Raw genomic sequence first — 27154 nt, 5'->3', positions numbered from 1 at the left:
ACTCAATTAAATTACGACGTTTTGGAAGCAACACAAGCCTCCGTCATCAGGTGTAACTGCTCCAGTAAAATTACTGTAGCGTGTGAAGTCATTTTACTGGAGCAGTTACACCTGATGACGGAAGCTTGTGTTGCTTCCGAAACGTCGTGATTTAATTTAGTTTTTTTTAAATTTATTATTATATTATTATGTTTTTACCTACGTGACTTTACCCAATCAATCAGCAAAAAATCCCATTATCCCAGTCACGCTTTCGTTTCTTTCCCCTTCTTGCTGCCGTGCACTGGAACAAACTCCCACTGCACCTGACATCATCTTCACTCACCTGCCTAAAAGCCAATCCTCCCTCCCCGTGACTGCAGCTACGACCAGCCGGACCACAACCACTCCTTGGCTGCTCCCGCCTGTTCTCCTGTCACCATAACTACACCACCACTTTCCTTAACCCCACTCTGTATCTCAACCTCTATCATCTTACGTACAATTCTATAATTGCTGTAAAGCATCTTGGGATAAGGCGCGCTATTAATCTATATAGGATAAGATGTTTGTACCTGTACAAGAGGAGTCCCTCAGAGGTAACAGAACGTTCAGTCGCCTGTACCAGTACCTGAATTAATCCATGGTTAAATGTGTATGATTATTGGCTGTGACTATAATTTTAAAAGATACAATAACTCAATGCAATATTTAACAACAACGCGGCCTTAAAATATAAAATATATAGCCGGTGACGTTTAGGAAAATGTTCCTTCTTCATCGCTCTCTTATGTGCTATGCAGAAGGGCCATTGCCTGAAACGTCGCCGATTCTATATGTTTTTATTTAAAGGCAGTGTCGTTGATGAATGTTAGATTTTTTGGTCGTGCGTGTGCACCACAGTCAACGTAACATCACCAACTTGCATTTGAAAGTTAGTTTTGTCTCCTCTTTAAAATAAAATGAAGACACTTGATTTCTATGCAAATATTTCGTGGAAAAAGGTCCCGTAATCTTGTGCCAACAGGCGGATCCCACTTCTCTGATGTCTGTACGTAGTTGCCTGGTTGAGGAGTCGAGCAGTGTTTACTAACTAAGGCACCCTACTTGCGCGTGTGTGGCCCTCATCACTTGTGAATTCTACCTGAGTTGGAGTCCGGGAAGGCCAGGTAGCAGACGTTCATTTTCTGCGTCAGATACAAAGTAATCGCACGTGTTCTTTAAAAAATACTGTGCTGCGGCATGGACAATAGTGTTATAAATATAAAAACGAATTGTGTAAGCTTATAACAAATGCACCCACCTCTTTTTCGGTGAGCTTGGCATGTGGTGGATAGATGAGCTGAAAAGAGGAAAATGTAATTAAGGTAGTAAAGCTTACGGAAAGGTTTCGTTTACATATCTACAGAGCTAAACAGAATCATTGGAAACCCCTTGATGTTTAACACACTTGATGCTGTTTACACACATCACATTTAAAACAACATTATTAAGTTACACTAAAATATGTATTCGGAAGAAAGCATGACAACTCCCAAGCTAACAATGAACCTATGGACACCCCTCCCTTGCGAGTTTCACTGATGAGTGGTGATTAAGGTGATGCCGGATGTTGAAATCACTGTGTGAGCGTGTGCGATGTGAGTGTCATTCATCATGTTCTTGGTACAGGCAACACTGACAACACAGGTGAGAGCTGCAACTGTTATTTTAAATGTGAAAGTAGTAAGTGTGTCAATAATTGTGGTGGCGATGATGGTGATCACTCGTCATAAACATGGCAATAACAATAATAACACCGGTGATAGGTGCAATGGCAACGGCGAATTAAGTGAACGGCTTTTGGTGACAGTGATATAATCATGAAGATGATCATACCAAGAATAATGATGATAACACAGATGATTGTTGCAAAAGTGCAGATAACAGTGGTGCCACAGTAGTTGTGTATCAACTATGATTATGTATCAACGATGACTGGTGATGGTTTAGTTAGTAATGATGATGAAGATAGTGGTGACGGTGTATCAGTTATTCTCGTGGTGATGTTGTACCAATCATGATGATGGTGAAAGTATGCATGTTGAACTTCTTTCGGAGGTGCGGGGGAAGGACAACAAACCCGTTCTAAACAAAGGAAGTAGGCTCGTAGTAATTGTTTCAATGATGAATGTGATGATGGCACACCAACGATAATGATTCTGAGAGGAATAGCGTGTGTCCATGACGGTGGTGGTGGCGACAGCGAATCACTAATAACACAGGTCAACAAAAAAACATTTTTTTCTGGCCTGGACTTTTGCAGCTGTCTTAGACTAATTTCAGGGTGCTGATTCCAAATCTGATCTCAGATTTGCTCTATCATATCTCATTTTTATGTTATTGGCATACCCCATTTTCATTGATTTTACCCGAAATTAACTCTGTCACTTATGATTGCAATTTGTTGCGAGTCAGTGACTACTTTAGTGTTAAAATATGGTGCTGTATTTTTAGGATAGTGTGTTTATAATATCATTTTATGTAGATATCCACATTTATTTAATATTTTTCTTCTGCAGTTTTTTTTAAAAATGCAATATTTGATATCTCAAAAACCTGATGTGATAGACAAAAACTGATGCCAGATTTGGAATCAGCACCCCAAAATTACCTTAAACCCGTTGGAATACCTTATGCCAGAAAAAGTGTATTGACCAAATGATCACGATGCAAGCGATGCACCCTCACCTCTATGGCTTGCCCGAGCTCCAAGTCAAACGTCACCACGCAGATGCTGTGCAACCACGACGTGAATCTCTCCCACGGCCAGGGGCTGGGCTGCGAGCCCTCGATGCCCTCGGGGCTACACGGGCGCCCCCCGGGCACTGAGAAGCGTGTCTCGCAGGCGCCCTGAGGGCTCCCGGCGCGCCCTGCCCCCTCACTGGACAGCTCCCAGGTGCTGAAGTTACTGAGGCGCGCCATGGTCCACACGCTCGCCTCCAAGCACTGGTAGTGCTAGAGTAGTGACAGCCTACTCACTCTCTACAACTACACCGCTACTACTACAGCACTGGTAGTGCTAGAGTAATGACAGCCTACTCACTCTCTACAACTACACCGCTACTACTACAGCACTGGTAGTGCTCGAGTAATGACAGTCTACTCACTCTCTACAACTACACCGCTACTACTCCAGCACTGGTAGTGCTCGAGTAATGACAGCCTACTCACTCTCTACAACTACACCGCTACTACTACAGCACTGGCAGTGCTAGAGTAATGACAGCCGACTCACTCTCTACAACTACACCGCTACTACTCCAGCACTGGTAGTGCTCGAGTAATGACAGTCTACTCACTCTCTACAACTACACCGCTACTACTACAGCACTGGTAGTGCTTGAGTAATGACAGTCTATTCACTCTCTACAACTACACCGCTACTACTACAGCACTGGTAGTGCTCGAGTAATGACAGCCTACTCACTCTCTACAACTACACCGCTACTACTACAGCACTGGTAGTGCTAGAGTAATGACAGCCTACTCACTCTACAACTACACCGCTACTATTACAGCACTGGTAGTGCTAGAGTAATGACAGCCTACTCACTCTCTACAACTACACCGCTACTACTACAGCACTGGTAGTGATCGAGTAATGACAGCCTAATCACTCTCTACAACTACACCGCTACTACTACAGCACTGGTAGTGTTAGAGTAATGCCAGCCTACTCACTCTCTACAACTACACCGCTACTACTACAGCACTGGTAGTGTTAGAGTAATGCCAGCCTACTCACTCTCTACAACTACACCGCTACTAGTACAGCACTGGTAGTGCTAGAGTAATGACAGTCTACTCACTCTACAACTACACCGCTACTACTACAGCACTGGTAGTGCTCGAGTAATGACAGTCTACTCACTCTCTACAACTACACCGCTACTACTACAGCACTGGTAGTGCTAGAGTAATGCCAGCCTACTCACTCTCTACAACTACACCGCTACTAGTACAGCACTGGTAGTGCTAGAGTAATGACAGTCTACTCACTCTACAACTACACCGCTACTACTACAGCACTGGTAGTGCTCGAGTAATGACAGTCTACTCACTCTCTACAACTACACCGCTACTACTACAGCACTGGTAGTGCTAGAGTAATGACAGCCTACTCACTCTCTACAATTACACCGCTACTAGTACAGCACTGGTAGTGATAGAGTAATGACAGCCGACTCACTCTCTACAACTACACCGCTACTACTACTGCACTGGCAGTGCTAGAGTAATGACAGTCTACTCACTCTCTACAACTACACCGCTACTACTACAGCACTGGCAGTGCTAGAGTAATGACAGCCTACTCACTCTCTACAACTACACCGCTACTACTACAGCACTGGCAGTGCTAGAGTAATGACAGCCTACTCACTCTCTACAACTACACCGCTACTACTCCAGCACTGGTAGTGATAGAGTAATGACAGTCTACTCACTCTACAACTACACCGCTACTACTACAGCACTGGTAGTGCTAGAGTAATGACAGCCTACTCACTCTACAACTACACCGCTACTATTACAGCACTGGTAGTGCTAGAGTAATGACAGCCTACTCACTCTACAACTACACCACTACTACTACAGCACTGGTAGTGCTAGAGTAATGACAGCCTACTCACTCTCTACAACTACACCGCTACTACTACAGCACTGGTAGTGATAGAGTAATGACAGCCTTATCACTCTACAACTATACCGGTACTACTTCAGCACTGATAGTGCTACAGCAATGGTAGACTGACGGCTCACTAATAATTGCCTCTGCAACAACTACCCCAGTGATGTTGCTATAGATGCATGTAAATAATAATGATTATGCTATATTGGTGACTATTGACTACTGTAATAATATCCTTGATGATAACGAAGACGATGAATAATGAAGCTAATTTATCGGCGATATGACATTATCAGATATGTATTATCACAATTCATATTGTAAATTATTATCAGCTGATCACTGTAACTATACTAATCTGATTATTGTTATCGATAGTGGCACACTCCGATAATGAATACTGCAATATAATAATTATTGTAATATGACCACGGCTACTGTATGTAATGACTTTACGCTGACGCCTATTCAAATAATGAGGATAACGACGCTGTCACGATCACTGCTGCTACGATACAATTACGATGACTTGTCAGCTCACCGCTTGCTACGAACACAGCGATGTGGCGTCACTATGCCCCACCTAAACAACACGGGCTTCAACGCTGTCGCCTGCCATCGCAGATTGAAGCCTCGCTTGTCGCATTCGTTTAAATAGGCGCACGCAGACTATAGGTACTACAACACTCCGCACCACTCGTTGTCGTAGCGTTAATCATCATAATAATAAAGCAATGTTTTAAAACGACAAAGCTATAAATAGCCGCTAAAAATAGAACGCGCTTTGCTGTTATTCGTTCCAGCTCATAGCCGAAGCGACATTCCTTCTGAACGATGTTAACACAAGCGATGGTGAAGGCAAGAATATAATATTGACTTACAACGACGACGCGTTGCTGGTAAGACGACGTTTAACGGTGGCGAGCGAGCGAGCTAGCGACGAGGAGCGAGGAGGAGGGATGGAGGCTTAACGGGCGAGATGAGGATGAGATGATCTGTGATGTTGTCGCTGCAGTGGCCCGGGCAAGTGGGAGGGGGGGGGAGCAGCAGGGTATGGGAGACAAGAGGCTTGTGAGTGGCTGAGACGAGGGCACACAGCGCCACGCAACGGTGGTGAGAATGAGTGCCGCACCACTGTGCAACAGGACACACTTAAATTTTATTTTAATCAGGGCGAAATGTCCCTATCTTGCGCTGCAACTGTCATACAAACAACACACGCGTCGGTGAGGATGCGTTGGCAGTGGTGCAAAAATACAAATAATGCAGCAACAACAACCAAAAAAATCCTTCAACACGTTCGACAACAACACTGTGGCCTTAAGAGTAAAAATAGGCAACGTTTCACTCAACGACGCTGTTAGGGAGAAGGGTCATTACCCGAAACGTCACTGATTATAATTACATATTAAACTGCATGCACACACATGCACAGCTATACACGAATGCACTGCATGCAATGCACATCCCAATGACACGACATAAGACATTTGCCCAGAATGTAGCTATGCACAACGTAATGCATATTGCTTGCATATTAATACAGTTCGCCCAATTGCATTGCGTGCACGTTATATGCGTGCACTGTGAATGCACAAATCTACACAATTACACTGCATGTAATGCACTCGCCCTAACTGGAGATATCTGTGATAAAAAGCTTATTAGCTCATTGGTTTCCTCCAGTATAAACACTCTATTCTGATGTACTATAATGTGGATACAGATAATTATGACACTACACGCACACGTGTTGTTTTTCTTAACACAATTGCGGAGCATAGGTCCAAAACGTCAAACGACCAGCAAACAAAGAGCACTTTGAAAGTTTGAATAAAGTAAACTCGTCTTTTGAAAGAGCTTGGGGCAAGTGACGATGCAATGTTTACACTGAGAGAGACTGCACGAGACTCAAGCGATCAGCCATCGACAGACACGCCAATTGTTCATCATCTGTGCCACGCTCACGACACGCAAGAGTCATTAAGAGAGCAGCTGGGCCATGTCCACGACTAACCCGCCCAAACTCCACGTGTGTGAAAAAGAGCTTCATAGCTCATCGGATTCCTCCAGTCTAAATTTCACGTTTGTTTTATGGTGAAACCCTTTTTTTAACCTTTATTTTAAGGTGAAATTTAGACTGGAGGAAATTTCACCTTTGCTTCAAGGTGAAAACTTTTTTCACCTTTATTTTAAGGTGAAATTTAGACTGGAGGAAATTTCACCTTTGCTTCAAGGTGAAAACTTTTTTCACCTTTATTTTAAGGTGAATTTTAGACTGTAGGAAATTTCACCTTTGTTTTATGGTGAAAACTTTTTTCACCTTTATTTTAAGGTGAAATTTAGACTGGAGGAATCCGTCTAAATACAGATTCTGATTCTCACACACGCACACAAGGAGTCAATGAGATGTCAGCTGATCCACGCCCACTACACACAGTAGCCAATGAGAGAACAACCAGGTTATACCGAACACAAAATAAGCCAACAGAGATCTGCTTGGCTACACCGCAATATCTATATTTGAAGCTTTCGTGACTGCAAGGATTCACACTCTTAGGTTTTTCCGGTAAAGTCACGTAGGTAAAAATAAAAATAATAATAAATAATAAAATGATATAAATAATAATTGAAATAAAATAATAAATCACGACGTTTCGGGCGCAACACAAGCGTCCGTCATCAGGTGGGACAACCACAGCAAGAAACAATTGAAGTGGGCAGGCCACGACATCAGGCGAGATCACATGTCAACACCTCTCTACGTGACTTTACCGAAAAAACCTAAGAGTATAGATTCAACTTTGATTGTGTGGTTCATATTGCGTGAGTAAAACGAGTGTCATCCACCTTCCACCACCAAACACAGCGATCAGCAATTTGTTTCTTGCTGTGGTTGTCCCACCTGATGACGGACGCTGGTGTTGCGCCCGAAACGTCGTGATTTATTATTTTATTTCTACTATTATTTCTATCCTTTTATTATTCATGTTTATTGTTTATTCTTACCTACGTGACTTTACCGACAAAACCTAAGAGTATACACCACCTTCTTGGTTCTTTCGGTAAAGTCACGTAGAATGGAAATAATAAAATAATAAAAAATAAAACATAATAAAATAATTCTCACGACGTTTCGGCCACAACGCAAGCAGCCGTCCTCAGGAGCCAATAAGATCAACTGGGCCATGCGCTTACACACAAGAAGCCAATGAGAGTTCGGCTGGATGACACCCACTAGAAACAAGAACCAATGATAGACAAGGCCACACCCACCACACACACATGAGCCAATGAAAGGTCAGCTTAACCACGCCCACTACACAGACGAGAGCCAATGAGCGATTAGCTGATCACGCTCACTGCACACAAGGAGCCAATGAGACTTCAGTGTAGGCCTCGGAAAGGTAAGGTAAAAGTGTAAAAACAACGAGCCTACCTTTACCCTACCTTTTACCTTACTACAATACAATCACTCTACCCTACCTTTTACCCTTTAGCAGGTAAGGTAAAAGGTAAAAAGCAACGAGCCTAAATTTTACCCTACCCTTTACCCTTACCCCTTGGCATGTCGACACCTTTACCCTTTACCTTTACCCTTTTACCCTGTAAAAGGGTACAATTACCTTACCTTGCCGAAGCCTACTTCAGTGGGTCCACTTTCACTATACACAGGGAGCCAATGAGTGATTAGCTGACTATCCTCACTACACACAAGGAGCCAATGATAGTTCAGCTCGTCCCTGCTTACCAATGAGTGATCAGCTGGTCCACATCCACTACAAACAAGGCGCGAATGAGAGATCAGATGGACCATGCTCACTGCACACACGGAAACCAATGAGGGATCAGCTGGGTCATGCCCACTACACAGAAGGAGCCAATGGGCGATCAAGCTGGTCTACATCCACTACACACAACGAGCCAATGAGCGATCAGCTGGTCTATATGCACTACACACAAGGAGCCAATGAGAAGCAGATGTACCATGCCCCCTGCACACACGGGAGCCAATGAGCGATCAACTGGTCTCTATCCACTACACACAACGAGCCAATGAGCGATCAGCTGACCTACATCCACTACACACAAGGAGCCAATTAGCGATTAGCTGAACCACGCTCACTACACACAATAGTGTGCTGATCTTTAAAGGTGCATTTGAATTTTTTATACTCCTGCTGATGCTCCTGCTGTTCTGGAGTGACTCATGCAGCCAGCTATGGCTGCAGGGTTTGGAGTACATCTTGTTTATGTCGTTTATTGTGAAATTTCGGTCACAGTTCCTATGATCACTGTTACATTGCGTATGGCTTTATTTTGGTGATTTCGAAAAGTTTTTTGGTTTGGCCATGTTTGTTTGTTGTAGTACGGAGTTAGACTGATGGCCTTAATCTAAGTTGTCTTGTGGTTGTTGTTGTTGTTTGACTTGCATCCCACTGGTATTTTTGCACAGCGTTGGTGCACGGTGCTTTTTTTTCAGGAAGACTTTGCAGTTTTTTCCTGGATTTTTCTGTTTACGCATAGATACCTTTAAGATGTTTTCTTGTTCATATTTTTATTCGTTGCGGTTGCACCCGATTCAAGAGCCGAATGGCTCACAGGGCTATTACCAAATAAATGAAATGAAAAAAAAAGAAATTATCGATCAGCTGGTCGACATCCACTACACACACACACCGGAGCCAATCAGCGTTCAGCTGCACCACGCCCCACCACGAGCCGAGGAGAGGCGAAGCATAGACCCCGCCCCCTAGACGCGCGTGAGCCAATGAGAGTTGGCTCCGCGCGCGGGCCAATGGGAGCGCGGCTCGGAGTCTATATAAAGCGGCAGCCGCCGGTGCGTCACGCACAGAAGGCGACGGTGGAGGAGGAGAAGGCGGCGCGGGTGGCGCGTGCCGATGTTCGTGCTGAGGTTCGTCAATGCGCACAGCAGCAGCAGCAGCAACCCGCATCGCCGTGCAGCAGGTAGTGGCTGTCGTTAGTGGTAGCCGCAGTAGCAACAGCAGCAGCAGCAATAGAGAAGGGGAAGGCAACGGCAGCAGCAGTGCGCGCCTACGCTCATTCATTCATTCACTCGCCCCGCAAAGCGGTCACTTGCATGAGGGCTGTGTGTGGGGGGGGAGAGCTGTGGGTGCTGAAGCAGTGGCAGCAGCAGTAGCAGCGGCGGCGGTGTCCGTGACAGCAGCGATGTTGCCGGTGATCACAGCAGTAGAGAAAGCAGTATCATCATCAGTTGTAGTAGTAAGAGCAGCAGCTGGTGTAGCAGTGGCTGACGTATCTAGCTGCAGGCAGTGACTGCGAGCGCGGTGTTTCGTTGACAGCAGCAGGAGTAAGATCAGCAGAAGCACTTTGTCTGCATTGTGTATCAACACGCAAGTTTACATCAATGATTACACCTTCCTCGCTAGACGTAACGGTACATGTTAATTTTATTGGTTCTTTCGGTAAAGTCACGTAGAAGGGAAATAATAAAAATATAAAACAATACTTTAAATCAAAAGTAAATGTTAACTGCGCGTAGTGAATGCTGTGGTGTATACGATTGAGTTACGGTATTTTAAATACATGTATTGCACGTTCATATATTTACAGTCCTGCGCAAAGTTTGCACGAACACATTTGCGCATACTTTAAACGCACATATGTCAACAAACCTAGTGCATAACAGTGTAATACATGCATTTTACTCTGACACAGTTATTCTACACGTACAGGACTCCACACTTTAATTCAACAATAGTCTAAACACGAGTTGTGTTATGTTTTAATCACCTATTCGGAATGTATAACCTCCCGTTTCGCGCCGAGTATTTTTTAAGTGTGGGAATGGCTATCAGTATACCTGTGTTCGCCACAATATATACATGCAAATACGTAACATTTGGCTACTAATGTAATTGTCATCTCTTACGTGACATATCGGCAATTGCACGAGTGTGCACTCGTAGGAGATTGCTTCTTTAATAAGTACACGAAGTACAGCGCTTGCTGCCAGCGTTGGACACTTTATTACTCACATCAGAAGCGCATTGCTGCATTGGAACAATTTTACAGCTCAAGGAGACCGATTCAAAATAAGGAACGGAGCGTTACCACACGACTCTATATTGGTTGGGTGGTGGTGGGGAGTTTTGCTGGCTGGATTCCTGGCTGCCTGGCTGGATTCCTGGCTGCCTGGCTGGTTTCATGGCTGCCTGGCTGGTCTTAGTGGTGATCAGAGGTCGCAACCGGGTACCCGATACCCGTACCCTACCCGATATCCGGCTATCCGTACCCGGCCGGGTACGGGTACCCGTTTGCGACCCTGGTGCGGCCGGGTACGGGTAGACCGTGAGTCACTGGTGAGTCACCGTTTGTCACTCATTTCCCAACGTCTTGTCTCTTCTCACAATTCAAGTTCCTAGAATCAACCCACCCGCGCCTGCAACATGGCTTCATCCCAGAGGTCGCAATCAGGTACCCGATACCCGTACCCTACCCGTACCCGGCCGGGTACGGGTAGGGTACGGCCGGGTACGGGTACCCGTTTGCGACCCTGGTGCGGCCGGGTACGAGTACGGGTAAGGAATCAAACCCCGTTTGCGACCTCTGGTGGTGATGCTACCATTGACCAGAATTTTTTTTACAGAGTATTTGGTTTGTGAGTCGAAAGTTTAATCACCCAGCCTCATGTACTGCCTCATGCTTCCGCTGATTACATTTTTTGTTAATTTAGTTAATTATTTTTTTACACGTATTTATAATATTATTTGTATACTGAGTGTCTGCTGCTGTTGTGTCCTGTGCAGCGCTTTGAGATCATTGATGAAAAGCGATATATGCATGGGATTATTATGATGTATGTACATTGCATGCAGTGGAGTTCTATACATACAGGGTGATCCGTGCATAGATACCCCCACTATAATAACAGGGATACATTACAGCCAAAACGGCACTTTCCAAGCCTCAACGTGTCTTCCACCAATCTCATTCCACTCGTTAATATGATTTACGCCATCGCCTTCACAATTTCAGTCGCCTGTTGAATGGGAGACGTTCAGAAATCAGTGGTGTGTCTATTCGTGGAGCACCCTGCACGTGCCGAATATTTATGTAGTACTGTACTCCACATGCCGTGGTTCTAGGGCTACTCGGAGTGAATTGGGTGTCTCCACTGCATGTTGATTATTATACATTCACTGGAACATTGGCATTTTGCAAAGACATTATCAGCTGTGTGTGTTTGAACTAATTATTAATACACACTTATACAATGTCGGCAGAATGGAACTTTTTTAAATGGGGTTGCATATTACATGAGAGTTCAAATGATCAATTTGTATCCTGCATTATTATAAGGGTACTTAATCTTAGAAATAGAAAAAGTATTTGACAGTCTGTTCCTCCGGAAAGAGTGTTGAGACTGAAGCTTTCGCGGATATAGAAAGGGCAGAATTATTACAGGGTTTGAATGCTGCGAGAACACTTCACGTTCTGCTGTGAATTCAATGCAGAGATTCACATAACGAGTTTTCACTCTCTGGACAATGTCCATGATGTCTTTTGAGACTTAAAGTGTGTAGTGGTTTCCCCAATAATACATTGTCATATTGTGACGCTGCATTGGCAACAATATTGCCTTAACATAAAAGGAAAAAAATACATACAATTGGCTAATTCTAGACGTTTCAGGCAATGACCCTTCATGAAGAAGTGCAATTGCGTGCGATGAAGAAAGGAAATTGTGTGCCCCTTTTGCTCTTCTTAATACAGAAGGGTTTTTGGCCAAAATGTCACCTGCTATAGGTCATTTTTATTATTACACGCTTTCTATTAACTCACTCTGTCTGTTGTTGTATCCTCAAATCTTGCAACTCAATTTTTACCAACTTCCCAATGTGGTATCGACTACAAACTTGGTATACTTATGTCATACTGATGACAATACTATATTCTATCATTAAAATAAAAAATATCAATTTTTTAACATTATTTTTTGTATGTCATGTTTCGGCTTGGGTCTAATTGTCCACGCTCAACTCACGTTGGCTGTAAATGACCACGGCCGCTTATGTTATGGCAAGCTTCGGGGCCACTTCCTGGAGTCGTGGAGTTCTTCCATTACTAGTACGGTACATTGCATTCAAGCCTGTTTAAAAAAAAAGTTTTTTTAAAATATTACTTGTTTTATTCGTTTTAAGGCCCCGGGCATGTGTTGTTGACGATCGTGTGGAGTTTTAGTTTTTTTGTCGTTGGTCTTTTAATACGACGAGCATGTACGATGCCGTTCACCTTCTATCACAGTCAAGATGCCTCAACACGGAGTGTCACCCTGCCAGGGCGCCCAGCCTCGAGCCTGCTGCATGTTCCGCAAGTGATCGGTTTGCTGGTTGGCACTGACCTCTTATCGAAGGAAACTTATGTAGTAGTAGTAAAGGCACTTGCCGACACGAGCGCTTGAACACAGGCCCACGCGGTTCACCTCGTGACCTACAATTCCAGGCAGCAATTCGCACTGTAGCACCACTATCGGTCACGCACCTGCACCCTGCGAACATTGCTGCCAGTACGCTGTGGTGCAAATACCAAAGTAGCACGAGCCAACGTTCCTCCCAAGCTATGGCCGAGAGAGTTAATGTAGCTGAAATAATTAACTCGTGGCAAAGTCGCAGTATCCTCTCAATCATTACACAAATGTGCCTCCATGTCAAGTTTGTGGTTTCTATGTCTCTGCCAACTCTTTTCATAATCACATTGATACGGATAGCTTCTTGTCAAATGATATAAAGTATAATAGTTATTCAGGTTGCAGTGGAGATGTATTATGGTCAAAGGCTCGCCTGAATAACTACCGTAACGATAGTCACGTGAACAATGATACCGTTCAGTGTCAACCATTATTCCCAATTTCCCCGGTTAACTGGATTACACATCCATTTCTCGATTGGTTAACGTGGGAAGATGGACTGTGCCTGATCCAGAGTCGTCGTTCACCCATGCACCATGCACCCAGTGCAGTCGTATCAGAGCTGGCGTTACGCTTGCCACGCGTCAAGGGCACGTGTACGGCCCTTTGATAATCCGCTGCTGGATGAGGGCCTCCCCTCGCTGTGCGTTTCTTGGGGGTTATTTGACCACACTTCTTCATGCTGGTCAGTGCGGGTTGGTGCTGCGGTAGCATCGAGTATGGTGTAACAGTGGGTTTTTACGCACTACCCTCTTTGTGCTCAGCATGTAGCCCCCACGCCATGCTGATAGTCTGCCATCAGTCTGCTGTCAGCTTGAGATGTTATCTCCTTCGCCAGGTATGCAGGAGGTCGGGAGTTCGATCCAGACCTTGACGCCTATATATTTGGAGTTTGCATGTTCTCCCCGTGGTCACGTGGATTTTTTCACCGTATCCAGTTTTTCCTTCCACGTGTAGAAACATGCATTTAGATTATTTAAAGAATTTTGCCGCTATCATTTCCACATGATAAGCAACTTCGTTGAGCTATTTATTTGTGGCCAGGTCGCTTCTGAAATAGAAGCTAATTCCTCAGAGGGGTTTACCTGGTAAGATAAATCCATTTTTTATTTGTATATTTTATCAAGCGACTTGTTTACTCTTATTGTGTTTTTGTATTGTTTTTTGTTGCCACGTTCTGACCTGCCCCATCTGTGAAAAATTGCCGTAAAGCCCATCGGATTCTTCCAGTATAAATAAATATTCTGATTCTGCATAGGTGGTGGCTCAACCCAGCACTATCCAGCCCCAACATTGCTTAGCTTCTGACATCTGACGAGATTGGGCACATTCCAGGTGATTTGGCCATCTAATAATAGCCCGGAGTATTTAATCCCAGAATGTAACCTCTCTTAATATTCTGTACCTGCAGTCATCACTACAAAACACAGTTCACGAGGTTAATTTTAATCTGCAACATTAAATTATCATTTCAAAACATCACATTAATAATAAATCAGATTCGGTATCAGAGTTTTCCCTGTGACAGGCAGCAGGATTATTAAAAAAATTGTAATTCCCCGTTGCCTTTTGATTTATGATTAGTTTCTACGTTCCTTTTGCAACGGCTGCCCAATTAATTTAGTCAATGGCTCAGGTGTTTGGAAGTCGTTTGCTATTCCACTGAACTCTCCGGGAAATTGTCTTGTGAGCCAATCGACCCGCAATGCTGCTGGGCAGGTTGTGCATACTTATTGCATCATTAGGATGGAAACGCATCTATCTTCTTGCCACACGGTCTTGGCGTCAGATTTTATGGGCACCGCAGCAAAGTGCAGATCAACCAAGGCAGCTCCCATTACTCAACGCTTGCACCAGTTGACCGCTATCCAGCCTGAATGAGCAAGTTGCTGTTCATAGTGTTTAGAAATGCCGATGGCGGTGCTCATATATAACAGAGCATTAAGGCTTTGTGTTGTGGCTTTTAAGGCTACAGTTGTGTGTTTGGAATCTTGTGTGTCTGTGAAGTGATGGGTAATGCACAAGCACACACATATGTGAGTTTAATCCTGGTCGCCTCCACAATCTAGCATTCTGCTGCCCACACATCACCGAAGTGCCGTGCCAGCTTTAAGAAACGAATGCTTAACAGTACCTGTTTTGACAATCTTTCTGGAAAAATGGTACTTTTGCAATTGTGTTTGCGCCCGTGTGTTTGTGTGTCTGTGCGTGTGTGGTACAGCCCTCTGTTCCGGTTGAAACCTGAGCTCTGTGCAGCAACGAGGGGCGTGCGGAGCTCGTGATCTGCCAACCGGGCGCAAGCCGACCAATTGACCGCCCGCCCGACCCGCAAATGCCGGGCTCTGCTACAGAAAGCTACATTCCAGCTGGTACCCTGCAGTTGCCCGCATATGCTTGTTCTGCCAAGGAAATTCTGAACTGAGCAGGGTGGAACGGGCACTGCTGGACTGCAACACAACGCACTGACGGTGTAGGTCGTAGTCTGCAGAATTTATTTTTAGCATGGGGAGGTTGCCAGCCCATTTGGAAATAGTTATACATTTCTCAAACATAATAACAACTTATCTCCGTTACGCATGTCTTTAACGTATGGACGTTCGGCACCGTATTGCACAGGTGCCCCATCGTCGTAGCGAAAGCGCGATTGCGCTTTTGGTCACATCAATAAAAAAATAAACGCGTGCGAACAACGCCTTTCGTCAGGGTTCCAAGGCAATGCAGTCGCAGCGCACTTCGCTTCCGCACATCGTGTTCCTGACGCAGCGGCGTACCAAGGTGGCAACATGACATTGAGAAAGCAGCGCGTGCCGGAGCACATCCGGATGCGCACGAGGGAGTTCGCCGAGCGAGCTCTTTTCGCGGTGGAATTGTCGCGCTGATGCGCGGATTCTACCTCCCACCTCGTGGTGCCTGGTGCGGACCCAGCACTATTGACGCTCCCGTGAACGGATGGTTTCTGGTCTCCGGTCGGAACTTGGTGCTTCCCGTTATTTGCACTGCCTGCTGCATCGCGGGCGCTCTCCGTCCGCACGCGGAGGAACTTTGCGAACGCGCGAGCTTTGGGCGTCAACAGTCTGTTCGTGTTCGTTTTTGTTTTTCTCTTCCCCAAGTGCCTCTAAGTGAGCCGTCGCCCACAGCGAGCGAGTGCTAGCTCCGCAGGTGGTTACTTAGAAAGTCTTGGGTTAATCCTGAAACCGCCAATTTTTGAACAGTGGCGCCGCGTCCGTCAATACACATTCTCGTGCAGTGCTTACAACAAAATACTGCCTGCATATCAGTGTTGAGAGGGGGGAAAAAAGAGCCCCGTTTTATTTAATATAAACAAAAACGCAAGCCTGAGGCTCCTGGGTAAAGTGCTCAATTGTGGGAATCGCTTCTGTAGCTCCATTTAACAAGAGATCATACCATCGCAAGACAAGTTTAAAGTTCTATCGATCAAAACAACCTTATAAAAAAAATCAACGATCACTGTGATATAACAAAACAACACCCAAGAGAAAAAAACGTCATGCAGCTTCAAGTGCCTGTTTGGAGCCTTTGCTACAGTAACGTCGATCACGTGGTTACGGATTTTATCAGCTCCATCTGGCTGGGATGAGCATGCGCTGACAATACCAACACACTACTCACATGAGTACCCACTGTGCCAAGATCAACGCGAGAGGCAATCGCGTAGGATTTATCAACGCCTCTTGTAGAGAATCCTTCGTATTGTAGAGGCCGACGGACGGACCTGACTTTCATCTCGCACGACGTCAACAGCGTCATCGCAAAGCTTCGCGTGATCGTGGCCTCTACCCCCGTTCAAGAGTTGCCGCCGAATCGACAAAACGCCCACGCGTCGAACCTTTTGAAGCTGAGCGTTTTGTCTTTTATCTTGAGCGCACCGGCCGAACTGCACCCACCAAGTGCCTTCTTGCCTTATCAGCCGGCCCAGCTCTCTTCACTGGGACGACGTCAGCCTGACGGACCGGAGCGGCCCCAACTTTGAGCACCGTGCTTCCCCCGACGGCTCGGCGGTTAGCGTCAGGGACGACGGGCGTTGGTGGGGTGGAACTGGCGGGCGGCCGGGCGGGTGCACGCGCGGAGGAGGAGGGAGCCATGCCGTGGCCGCAAGCCGTGCTGTCGTCGCGGCCGGACTCCCACGCCTTCCAGGAGCGGCGCCTGTGCCTGGCGGAGGCCGTGAGGGTCGGACGCTCGGTGGCGCGGTGTCGCGCGGCCACCAACAACGCGACCTTTGACTGCAAGGTGCTGTCCCGCCACCACGCACGCCTGTGGTACAGCGACGGCAAGGTGAGCTGCGCACAATCCCAGACGATTCCTGCATTGCCTCCAGCTGGCTGGCAGATCAGTGCCTACGTGCAGTCCGGTACCGTGTCACCTTGTGCCACATAGGGGCAGCTAAGACTGCAGCAGGGGCAGTCGAACGGTTGGGATGAGATGCGATGTTTTAAGATGCTGAGGCTGTTAAGAAAGTGCCCTATACATGCAAATGCGTATTGTTATCCTCCTGTCATCACGGGCACCCAATGACTGCACTAAGAAAACTCGCATTTCATTCGGTTCTGCACTTGCTTTGGCTAAATTCCAACTCTTGAGAATTATAGTAACAGTGTGATTATCATGCAGTTAACATTGCGCTCAGTGGCAGAGCGAGTGGTGGGAGAGTGATTTTCCCTGCTGTGTGGGGACCCAAGGCTACTTGAAGAATTTTAGAGGTAGTTCTGTGTCATCCGCTTCTGTGGGACATTGTTGCATTTCTCCGTGAGAAATCTCAATTGGTAGCTTTACACATGGCATGGCAATGATTGTACGATCGGGATAAAATTAATTCAACAAGCACCTCCTGTTCCGCCAACTGTAATGGCCAATGCTGTTATCGAGCATGTACTGTTTTTAATTATTTCTTAAAATATTATTCCTGGATAATCCCATGAGAAGGAACTTCTCATTTGCCAGGGCGTTCAGTGTGTCAAGTGACACGTACGTAGCAAGTATGGTACAGGAGGGGGTGCTGTGGCCAGCACTGCACCTGGCTGCATTTGTCTCTCCAGTGAAGACGTTTACACACTGCACCAGGTGCTTATTTAAGGCTGAGTTGACCTAGGGAAGGCCTAGTACCGTTCCAGATACCAATTATATTATCAACTGTATTGCCAATGGCAGGAAATTGAACCCTGGTCACCAGAATTGTGTGGTTAGGTCCGTGCACTAAACACTACGTTACCCCTCCACGCACAGCGACGCACAGACACGCGCACAGCCGCACATTCTAGAGATGCCACCAGTGACGTTTTTCACACGTGTGTTGGCGGTGTGTGTTGGCGGTGCATGCCTCTAATGGCTTTGACGTGGGGCTCGTTAACAGTGGGTAAGAGGACACTCCCTGTGTACAATAAAGTGGGATATTGCTTGGATATTCAGTATAGCAATGTTACGGCATTATCTCCTTAAATGTGTGTATGTATGAATAACTTGTTTTGCACAGTACTTAGCCAACTATGCTAATCGGAGGTGCGGGGGAAGTACAACAAACTAAAGACAAAAAGCAGTTCTAAAGAAATGAGTTTTCAATGTTACACATGTAGGTCCATTCCGGAGACTTGTTTTCCTCCTGCAAAAAAATATCTCAAGATGGAAAAGGACAAACGTCCCAACAAGGTTGTCTTGTAAAGCAGTGTGTGGGGTCAGTGATATTGTTTTGACATTTTGATGTTCGTGTTTGATTTTTTATTACACACTTTTTCAATATATCCCCAGTTATCGATAACATATGAAATACACAAATGACTGAGGATATACTAAATTAGTTGACGAAATAATTTGTCAAAAATCAAACGTATATATAAAAAAATATCAAACTCTAGAAACATATCATGCAATAGATAACGCTTTTAACATTCATCATATTGTATCGGTGCATGGACGCAGTAAATAATACACCTCGTTTATCGTGCAAGCCAAGTAGAGAGCGTGTTTGCAGGCACGGAAGCCTCGTACGACTCGGTACCGTAACAAAGCCGCTGTATGGTGGGTTACACAGATCTGCGTGGGTTTGAATGTCCATTTCATTCATTGTCACAAATGCCCTGCTGACACCAGTAGTAGCATAATCATTCTTCTAGTTACGACATTCAGAATGTCATCTGGCATTTATTAGCCTTGGGTGTCCTTAGGATCGCCATTCGCCGTCCCCGCCATAACGCGAGAATAATGAGATTCCGCATGTATTGCATTTATGCGCTTATTACACTGCTACTTATCTATTTTTAGCAGCGGGAAGCTGGGTTGTTGGAGGTGTTATCATCTCCGATGAGTCATCCTCCTAACAGATTCTCTTTTCCCCCTCCATGACCGACCGCCACGCGCTTTGCTTGTGGAGGTGTTTAAAACTCGGGGGTTGTACCCCCAGGACCACGAGTATCCATATGGTGCCTTGGCGCTGCTGAATTATTCCAGTGTGAAAGCATGGGGCGGCGGGTGGGCTGTGGCAGAATATGGGGAGGATGAGAATTTGGGATGCCACTGGTGTTGTTTATCGCGACGAACGACGTTTCGCTCGTTCTGAACAACACGCGGTGCGACCCAAAACATGCGTCGCAGAGTTACGATTTAAAACAATAATTTACAGCCCTTTGTTAGTCTACTGGCGGTTGAATTCTTCCCTGCGCCGTGTTGTTCGTGGGGGTTGATTGACCATACTTCGCCGCGCTGGTCAATGCCAAGGCAAGTACATTTTATTTTTTGACTTAAAACTTTCGTGACTGCAGGAATTCATATTATTTGGTTATTTCGGTAAAGCCACGTAGATAGAAACACCTACGCGGTGTTTTAAAATCGTCGTTCTATTTACGTGACTTTACCGAAAGAACCAAAGAATATACATTTTATTTTTGTTTACACACGTGGCACCTTTCGGTCACAAATCTGCCTCTCAAGTTGCCATCACGTTAACGCTCGACGTCAAATGAAAACATTCTCAGCAATGAGTGAGGCCGCTTCAGGTATCGCTCGCCACTGATGTTGGCCGTCATCGATGTCACCGATGTATACAGCGCAGGACACGAAAAGCTGCGGCACCGGTGCCCCCTACGATTAAATATTTTTAATGATGGACTTGTGTAATATAATTCTAGACATAAAAGCCGCAACAAACGTGACTCTTAACCTGCAATCACAATGTGTTAATCGATCGCATCTTCCTTGATGTATTTTTGTAAATAAACTTAACGGGATTTGGTAGATTTCCCAAGGTCCCACCATTATTCACGACGGGACACAAACACGAGACTAAGAGCAATTTGAAAATTAATGCGACCACCCGTTTGCACTGCTAACAGAACAAACGTCGTCAACTCGGGCGATTATTTTAAGAGCAAAGGTAGTGGGGATGAGCGAGGGATGAGATGGGGGGGAGGGTAGAGGGCGAAACAGGGAGTAAACTACTGTTTAAAAGGAAAAGTGGTAAGAAACCTACGCTGGCACCGCTATATACGGAGATTTTGTGAATGCAGGGATTCGTGTGTGTTCATTTTGAAGGTCTGTCGTTTGAGGAACAATTCGGATGACAAAGTAGACTAACCACTGACCCCACTGCTTGTCGATCATGGCAACCACAGGTCAATACAAGTGCATTTTTAATCCACTGCTGGATGAGGGTTGTTATGGTCTTTGAGGGGTCATTTGACCATAACTTCACCATGCCAGTTCGTGGTGGGTTGTCAGCCTCTGCTACAGATCAAGTAGCACCGTTCTGCTGCCGCCTATGGCAACCTGGCATGGATGGTGGTCACCTATTTGAGCACTGTCCAGGCTCAAGCCCGCTTAGCTTCCGAGATCCGACGAGACGGGCCGCATTCCAGCCGAGTAATTGCCAATTCCTTGCTCGTTGGCAGCAGTTCCACATTTCTATGGCAGGATCCAACCGCGTGTATACGCGCCCCTATATCTGCACATTTCTATTCACGTATCTTTATGTGTGTGTGTATCCGTTTAGTTCCTAGCCATGCAAAATTCCAGCAACAGTTGAGGGATGTTCTGAAAGAATCATGATAACCGGCTAAAGCTCGTGGTGCAGAAAGTGGGTTTTTGTTCAGCATCGGTGGAATTGGAGTGGAGGAAGTAAGTGAATCATTAAGTTCATTGTGCGTCCCATCTGTGTGGAGATCATACAATGAATCAGACTGCAAAGTGTTTCAATCAAATGAGTACGAGTGCTGAATACAAACGCGGCTCATGTTTTTCCAGGACAATTTGCATCCGAGCCAGGCCGACGTGGTGTGGTTAACATCAACATTTGGGGAGACAAAGGCAGCCAGGCACATCGTGTGATATTGTGCTGGCCTTAATGGGTGCTCACAAACAGCTTTGGCTGTGACAAAGTCTACGCAGCCAAACGAAACTACTAAACTATGAAAACATTTTTTATTTTACCAGATCAGGCTCACTGAGATATTTTTCAGAAGCAACTTGGCCTCAAATCTTAGCTCAATGAGGTGGCTTATTATCACGTGAAAATTCATAGCAGCCAAATGCTCTCAGAGGAAACTGTTAATTTATTTATTTTTAAATTAAATTTGTTTGACCAGGTGAAGACTCGATAAACTCATTTGGAACAGTGACCGGAGTCATCCGAATGACAAAGAGGAATAAAAAGCAAAAGAAATCGATGCAAATAAAACAAAATCGGAGCACGGCAACCGCACTACAGAAGAAATAACAAATGCTGGACACATTGCATAGCAATACAAAAAATCAAACAGAACGTCCTGTAATGTAATGCCGGCTCGGTCGAAAGTACTGTTAATACATTAATAGTAAAATAAATCTAGCTCAAATGGGCTTCCTAATATATCGGAAGAAAGAGAGCTCCGGACCGCCGCAGAAGCACATCTGAAAGCGCCGCGCGATGCGGTGACCACCACCTTTGTTCGATGGCTGGCAGACAAAATCCGCTGCTGCTGCTAGGATGACCACCGGAGTTGGCGTGTGATGGTGGTTGACGCTCCTTGGTGGATTTGTCACCAGGGGCCCTGGCAGGCCGTTGAGGCGTTTGTTCGACGTGGCCCAATGGAGCCACAGCAGAGGTCGCAAAAGGTCGCAAAGGTCGCAAACGTACCGTACCCGGCCGCACCAGGGTCGCAAACGGGTACCCGTACCCGGCTGTACCCGTACCCTACCCGTACCCTACCCGTACCCGGCCGGGTACGGGTAGGGTACGGGTATCGGGTACCCGATTGCGACCTCTGGGATGAAGCCATGTTGCAGGCGCGGGTGGGTTGATTCTAGGAACTTGAACTGTGAGAAGAGACAAGACGTTGGGAAATGAGTGACAAACGGTTACTCACCAGTGACTCACGGCCTACCCGTACCCGTACCCGGCCGCACCAGGGTCGCAAACGGGTACCCGTACCCGGCTGGTTACGGGTAGCCGGGTATCGGGTAGGGTACGGGTATCGGGTACCCGATTGCGACCTTTGAGCCACAGCCGTTTGGGACTTTCCGTGTTCAACAAAGTGGATGTGAAATGGATGTTTTAAAATGTTCACTTTAGTTGAAGATTTAATTAATAATGAAGTAATATATTGTACATTTAAAAAAAATTGTGACTTTTTTCACTGCTGTTTTTATATTGTATTTAGAATTTGTATACGTCCTGTTGCAAACGTATTTTTAATTTTTACAGTTTTTTAGTTTTGCTGATGAAACCCGATTCATGAGCTTCTTAGCTCACAGGGCAATTCTAAATAAACTGTTCGAAAATGTTCGAAAAAACGACAACAATCCTGTGGTATCATTCAAAAGAGCGTGCCGCTGTAAACCGTTATGATAGCCCAAATCCCCAATTTTAATTGTGAAAAATTGTTCGCATTTTATTTTACGTCAGTAACATGCTAACCAAACAAGGCAAAATATCGAAATAGGCTCTTATCTGGTAAAATGAAGATTGTTAATCAATTAAAACTACGGTAATTGGAAATCGCACGTATTAAGGGAAAGCACATTCATATTCACAGAGAGAGGGTGAGTGAACCTGCGCCATGCTGGTACTTTTGCCAACAGCTTGTGTAGGTTACACCGGGGAGCTTTGTCTTTATGGGCGTGTGCACATGTGTTTAGGCTTGTATGGTGTGTTGGTGTGTACACGCGTGCGACCCTGTGTGTTTGGTTTTGTATGTAAGCGTGTGTGTGTGTGGCCGCTCTTGGGGATGTGGTAGTGTCGTGGTTAACGCACTGCGCTACGATCCCAGCCACCAGAGTTCGATTCCCGGCCACGACGACCAAATAACAGTGACGAATGTCTCAGCCAGTTCTAGGTCGACTTGATGCAGTGTGTAAACATCAGCACTGGAGAGACAAAGGCGGCCGGGCGTGGTGCTGGCCACCCACCCCCTCAGGTGTCATGCCGGCCTGAATCGGTGCTCACTAACAGCACTTGCCCCTACTTACTTGTATAAGGCAATATGGGGGACCATTATTGTCTGTGTGGTATGTGTGTGCCTGCACACGCGAGCGGACACATAGGTGCTCGCTAACAGCACTCGTCACAACAGCATATAGAGGCTGTAGGGTAATCTTTGTACGCTTGCACGTGTTTGTGTGTGTGTGTGTGCGCGCGCACACGCGTGTGTGCATCGTCATCAGGGCTGCTGTTAACTGATAAGCGAGCCGAATGTGTTATCTCCCGGAAGTGGCCACTAAGAAAAGCCACTTCCCCTGGTAGCAGTAGTGCTGTGACATGGGGCCTTTGGGGAACGTGCTCCAAGCATGCATGAGCACACATTCTAGGTGAAGTGGGTTGGATGGAGTGCATCGCTGGCCTTCAGGGTCATAAGCTCTGCTGTCATGCATTGAATGGAACATCCATGAGTTAAAGTCTCAACTTCTGCGGCAACAGCAGTAGCAAGAGAAAATGGGAAATATGAATGCCACACGTAAAAAAATATAATGTGATCAATAGATGGGTATGCTGGTGCGCTCCTTTAATCCATAAAAATTTCGGTGGAGTTGGTGGATTCTACATAAATGGATCTGTCATGTGCTTGTGTTACCCACTAGATGGCTGTTGATGGCAGTACAGCAAGTTGATTGTTGGACTGCCTTTATGGAGTTTGAGTGTTGTATCCTGGTATGTGTGGCACTCTGGTTTCTGCCCACACGCAAAATAACCTCAAGAGGGGATTTTGTTCATTCCCAAAATTGATTGTGTTGGAAATGAATGTCTAAAGCTCAGAGCGAGGCTTTCTTGGGTGAACAAAATCCTTCGTACAGCTCTTTATATGGATGATTGCCTCTGAGACAAGGGCACTAACAAAATGAAAATTGAAGAAAAAGCTTGATAAGTGTTACAAAAAAAAGCCTGGAACGGAGCACGCTTGGAATTGTACTGACAGAAGGAACTCGTGGATGGGAGGAGAAGCGCAATTTTAGAGTCCGTCGTTCGCTGTGACGAAAGTGCTCTTGTGCAGGCAGGAAATGTTGCTAGGACGATGGCCATTGGGCGAGGCTGATGATGAAAATGACAGCCGAAGGCGTGAAACGGGCCCGAGAGAGGGTGCCCAAGCGTGGTGCTGGAGTCTACGTGGTCCACTCGTGCGCGGGAGTGGCAGGGATTGGTGCATGGCTTGACGGCGAGGGATGGTGGCCGCCTGGGGGAAGCCTCTGTCCAGCAGTGGATTGATCATGGCTGATTTTCTAGATGAGCTTTCAAAGTGTTACGACTGGACACGCGTAAGCGCACTTTGAGTGTAGGTGAATGGACACAAGCAGATCCGATTAGCTACGTGCGGTGCGAAAGAAGTTCAACTTATACACAGAGAGCTAATAGGCAAGCAAACATACTCGTAGAGAAGCCATAAATGTAATCGTTTGTCATATACTGTAGTATTAATAGTGTAGGGATCTTAGAAATGTTCCAATGCTATGGTTGTGTTGGTTTGGCACAACACAATTTAAATTTGTATTTAGAAAAAAACTAATCTAAAGTTAGACTATATCTCAAGATGCAGTACATGAATAAATTACATCTTGGGAGTAGAGAAGGGATGTTATTTTAAGTAAAATTGTGTATATTGCTGCTATCGACTCACTCATGGATATTACACACGGACACAATTTACAATAACTTTGTTGTAGCATTGGAACGAGGCGTCTGTTTGGCCAAAACAATGAGCCGCTTAAGTATATTTACAGCTCCCCGTCATGTTCGGTTGTGGAACAATAAAGTAAAGTGAATGACGGAATAACCGGCGATGAGTTATTGGTTTCGCTCCATGGAAAAGAATAGGCACGCCAGCCCTGGGTAAACGCCCTGTGGGCACAATTAACTAATGAAAGTGTGGGGTGCAGTCTGTCCCCAGATGCTCGTCCTATACAGAACGTAAGTCGTGGCAACAGATTGCCAGCAAAATGATGGATTTGCATTCCCCTATTAGACATTAAAAAATGTACGTTGCTGTACTGTATTTACCAAGGGAAACGTCATTCCAGCTCTCTTTTTCTCTTGTTGTCTATGCACTGAATTTGACTGGAAGGGCAAGCGTGACTTAAAATGTCAAGGAACACAGTTGCAGTGAAATTGCGGAAATTGGGCTGCCCCCCTCTTCTGAATAAAGCGCGAGTGTGGGGCAGTGGGCATCGTGAGTGTGGGGCAGTGGGCATCGTGAGTGTGGGGCAGTGGGCATCGTGAGTGTGGGGCAGTGGGCATCGTGAGTGTGGGGCAGTGGGCATCGTGAGTGTGGGGCAGTGGGCATCGTGAGTGTGGGGCAGTGGGCATCGTGAGTGTGGGGCAGTGGGCATCGTGAGTGTGGGGCAGTGGGCATCGTGAGTGTGGGGCAGTGGGCATCGTGAGTGTGGGGCAGTGGGCATGGTGAGTGTGGGGCAGTAGGCATCGTGAGTGTGGGGCAGTGGACATCGTGAGCGTGGGGCAGTGGGCATCGTGAGTGTGGGGCAGTGGGCATCGTGAGTGTGGGGCAGTGGGCATCGTGAGTGTGGGGCAGTGGGCATCGTGAGCGTGGGGCAGTGGGCATCGTGAGTGTGGGGCAGTGGGCATCGTGAGTGTGGGGCAGTGGGCATTGTGAGTGAGGGGCAGTGGGCATCGTGAGTGTGGGGCAGTGGGCATGGTGAGCGTGGGGCAGTGGGCATTGTGAGTGTGGGGCAGTGGGCATCGTGAGTGTGGGGCAGTGGGCATTGTGAGTGTGGGGCAGTGGGCATTGTGAGTGTGGGGCAGTGGGCATCGTGAGTGTGGGGCAGTGGGCATCGTGAGTGTGGGGCAGTGGGCACCGTGAGTGTGGGGCAGTGGGCATGGTGAGTGAGGGGCAGTGGGCATCGTGAGTGAGGGGCAGTGGGCATCGTGAGTGTGGGGCAGTGGGCATGGTGAGTGTGGGGCAGTGGGCATCGTGAGTGTGGGGCAGTGGGCATCGTGAGTGTGGGGCAGTGGGCATCGTGAGTGAGGGGCAGTGGGCATCGTGAGTGTGGGGCAGTGGGCATCGTGAGTGAGGGGCAGTGGGCATCGTGAGTGTGGGGCAGTGGGCATCGTGAGTGTGGGGCAGTGGGCATCACGAGTGTGGGGCAGTGGGCATCGTGAGTGTGGGGCAGTGGGCATCGTGAGTGTGGGGCAGTGGGCATCGTGAGTGTGGGGCAGTGGGCATCGTGAGTGAGGGGCAGTGGGCACCGTGAGTGTGGGGCAGTGGGCATCGTGAGTGTGGGGCAGTGGGCATCGTGAGTGTGGGGCAGTGGGCATCGTGAGTGTGGGGCAGTGGGCATCGTGAGTGTGGGGCAGTGGGCATCGTGAGTGAGGGGCAGTGGGCATCGTGAGTGTGGGGCAGTGGGCATCGTGAGTGTGGGGCAGTGGGCATGGTGAGTGAGGGGCAGTGGGCATCGTGAGTGTGGGGCAGTGGGCATCGTGAGTGAGGGGCAGTGGGCATCGTGAGCGTGGGGCAGTGGGCATCGTGAGTGTGGGGCAGTGGGCATCGTGAGTGTGGGGCAGTGGGCATCGTGAGTGTGGGGCAGTGGGCATCGTGAGTGTGGGGCAGTGGGCATCGTGAGTGAGG

The 27154-nt window shown here is 46.7% G+C and overlaps 2 protein-coding genes across 5 annotated transcripts in view; one reads left to right on the top strand and one right to left on the bottom strand.

Moving 5' to 3' along the window:
• LOC144721237 (protein DENND6B-like) overlaps positions 1 to 3228 on the bottom strand; it is a 43997-nt gene extending 40769 nt beyond the window's left edge. The window contains exons 1-3 of the mRNA XM_078598692.1: positions 2710 to 3228; positions 1283 to 1321; positions 1124 to 1166 (exon numbers count right to left, since the gene is read on the bottom strand). Coding sequence (XP_078454818.1) covers positions 1124 to 1166; positions 1283 to 1321; positions 2710 to 2943 — 316 coding nt within the window. The 5' untranslated portion in view covers positions 2944 to 3228. The remainder of the gene's footprint in view (positions 1 to 1123; positions 1167 to 1282; positions 1322 to 2709) is intronic.
• Positions 3229 to 9502: 6274 nt separating this feature from the next.
• The window catches only part of LOC144721236 (uncharacterized), a 218190-nt gene continuing 200538 nt past the window's right edge, over positions 9503 to 27154 (top strand). For 3 of the 4 annotated variants that reach the window (XM_078598690.1, XM_078598691.1, XM_078598688.1), the window contains exons 1-2: positions 9503 to 9566; positions 15325 to 17396. In XM_078598690.1, coding sequence (XP_078454816.1) covers positions 17205 to 17396 — 192 coding nt within the window. In that variant the 5' untranslated portion in view covers positions 9503 to 9566; positions 15325 to 17204. Of the gene's footprint in view, positions 9620 to 15324; positions 17397 to 27154 lie in introns of all 4 variants that reach the window. The other variant, XM_078598689.1, reaches the window with a different exon arrangement.

Source organism: Lampetra planeri, chromosome 11 (assembly GCF_965212315.1).
Source record: "Lampetra planeri chromosome 11, kcLamPlan1.2.h2, whole genome shotgun sequence".
Taxonomy (NCBI): domain Eukaryota; kingdom Metazoa; phylum Chordata; class Hyperoartia; order Petromyzontiformes; family Petromyzontidae; genus Lampetra; species Lampetra planeri.
Note: the sequence above shows the minus strand (reverse complement) of the source record. Positions and strands in the feature narration are given on the sequence as shown.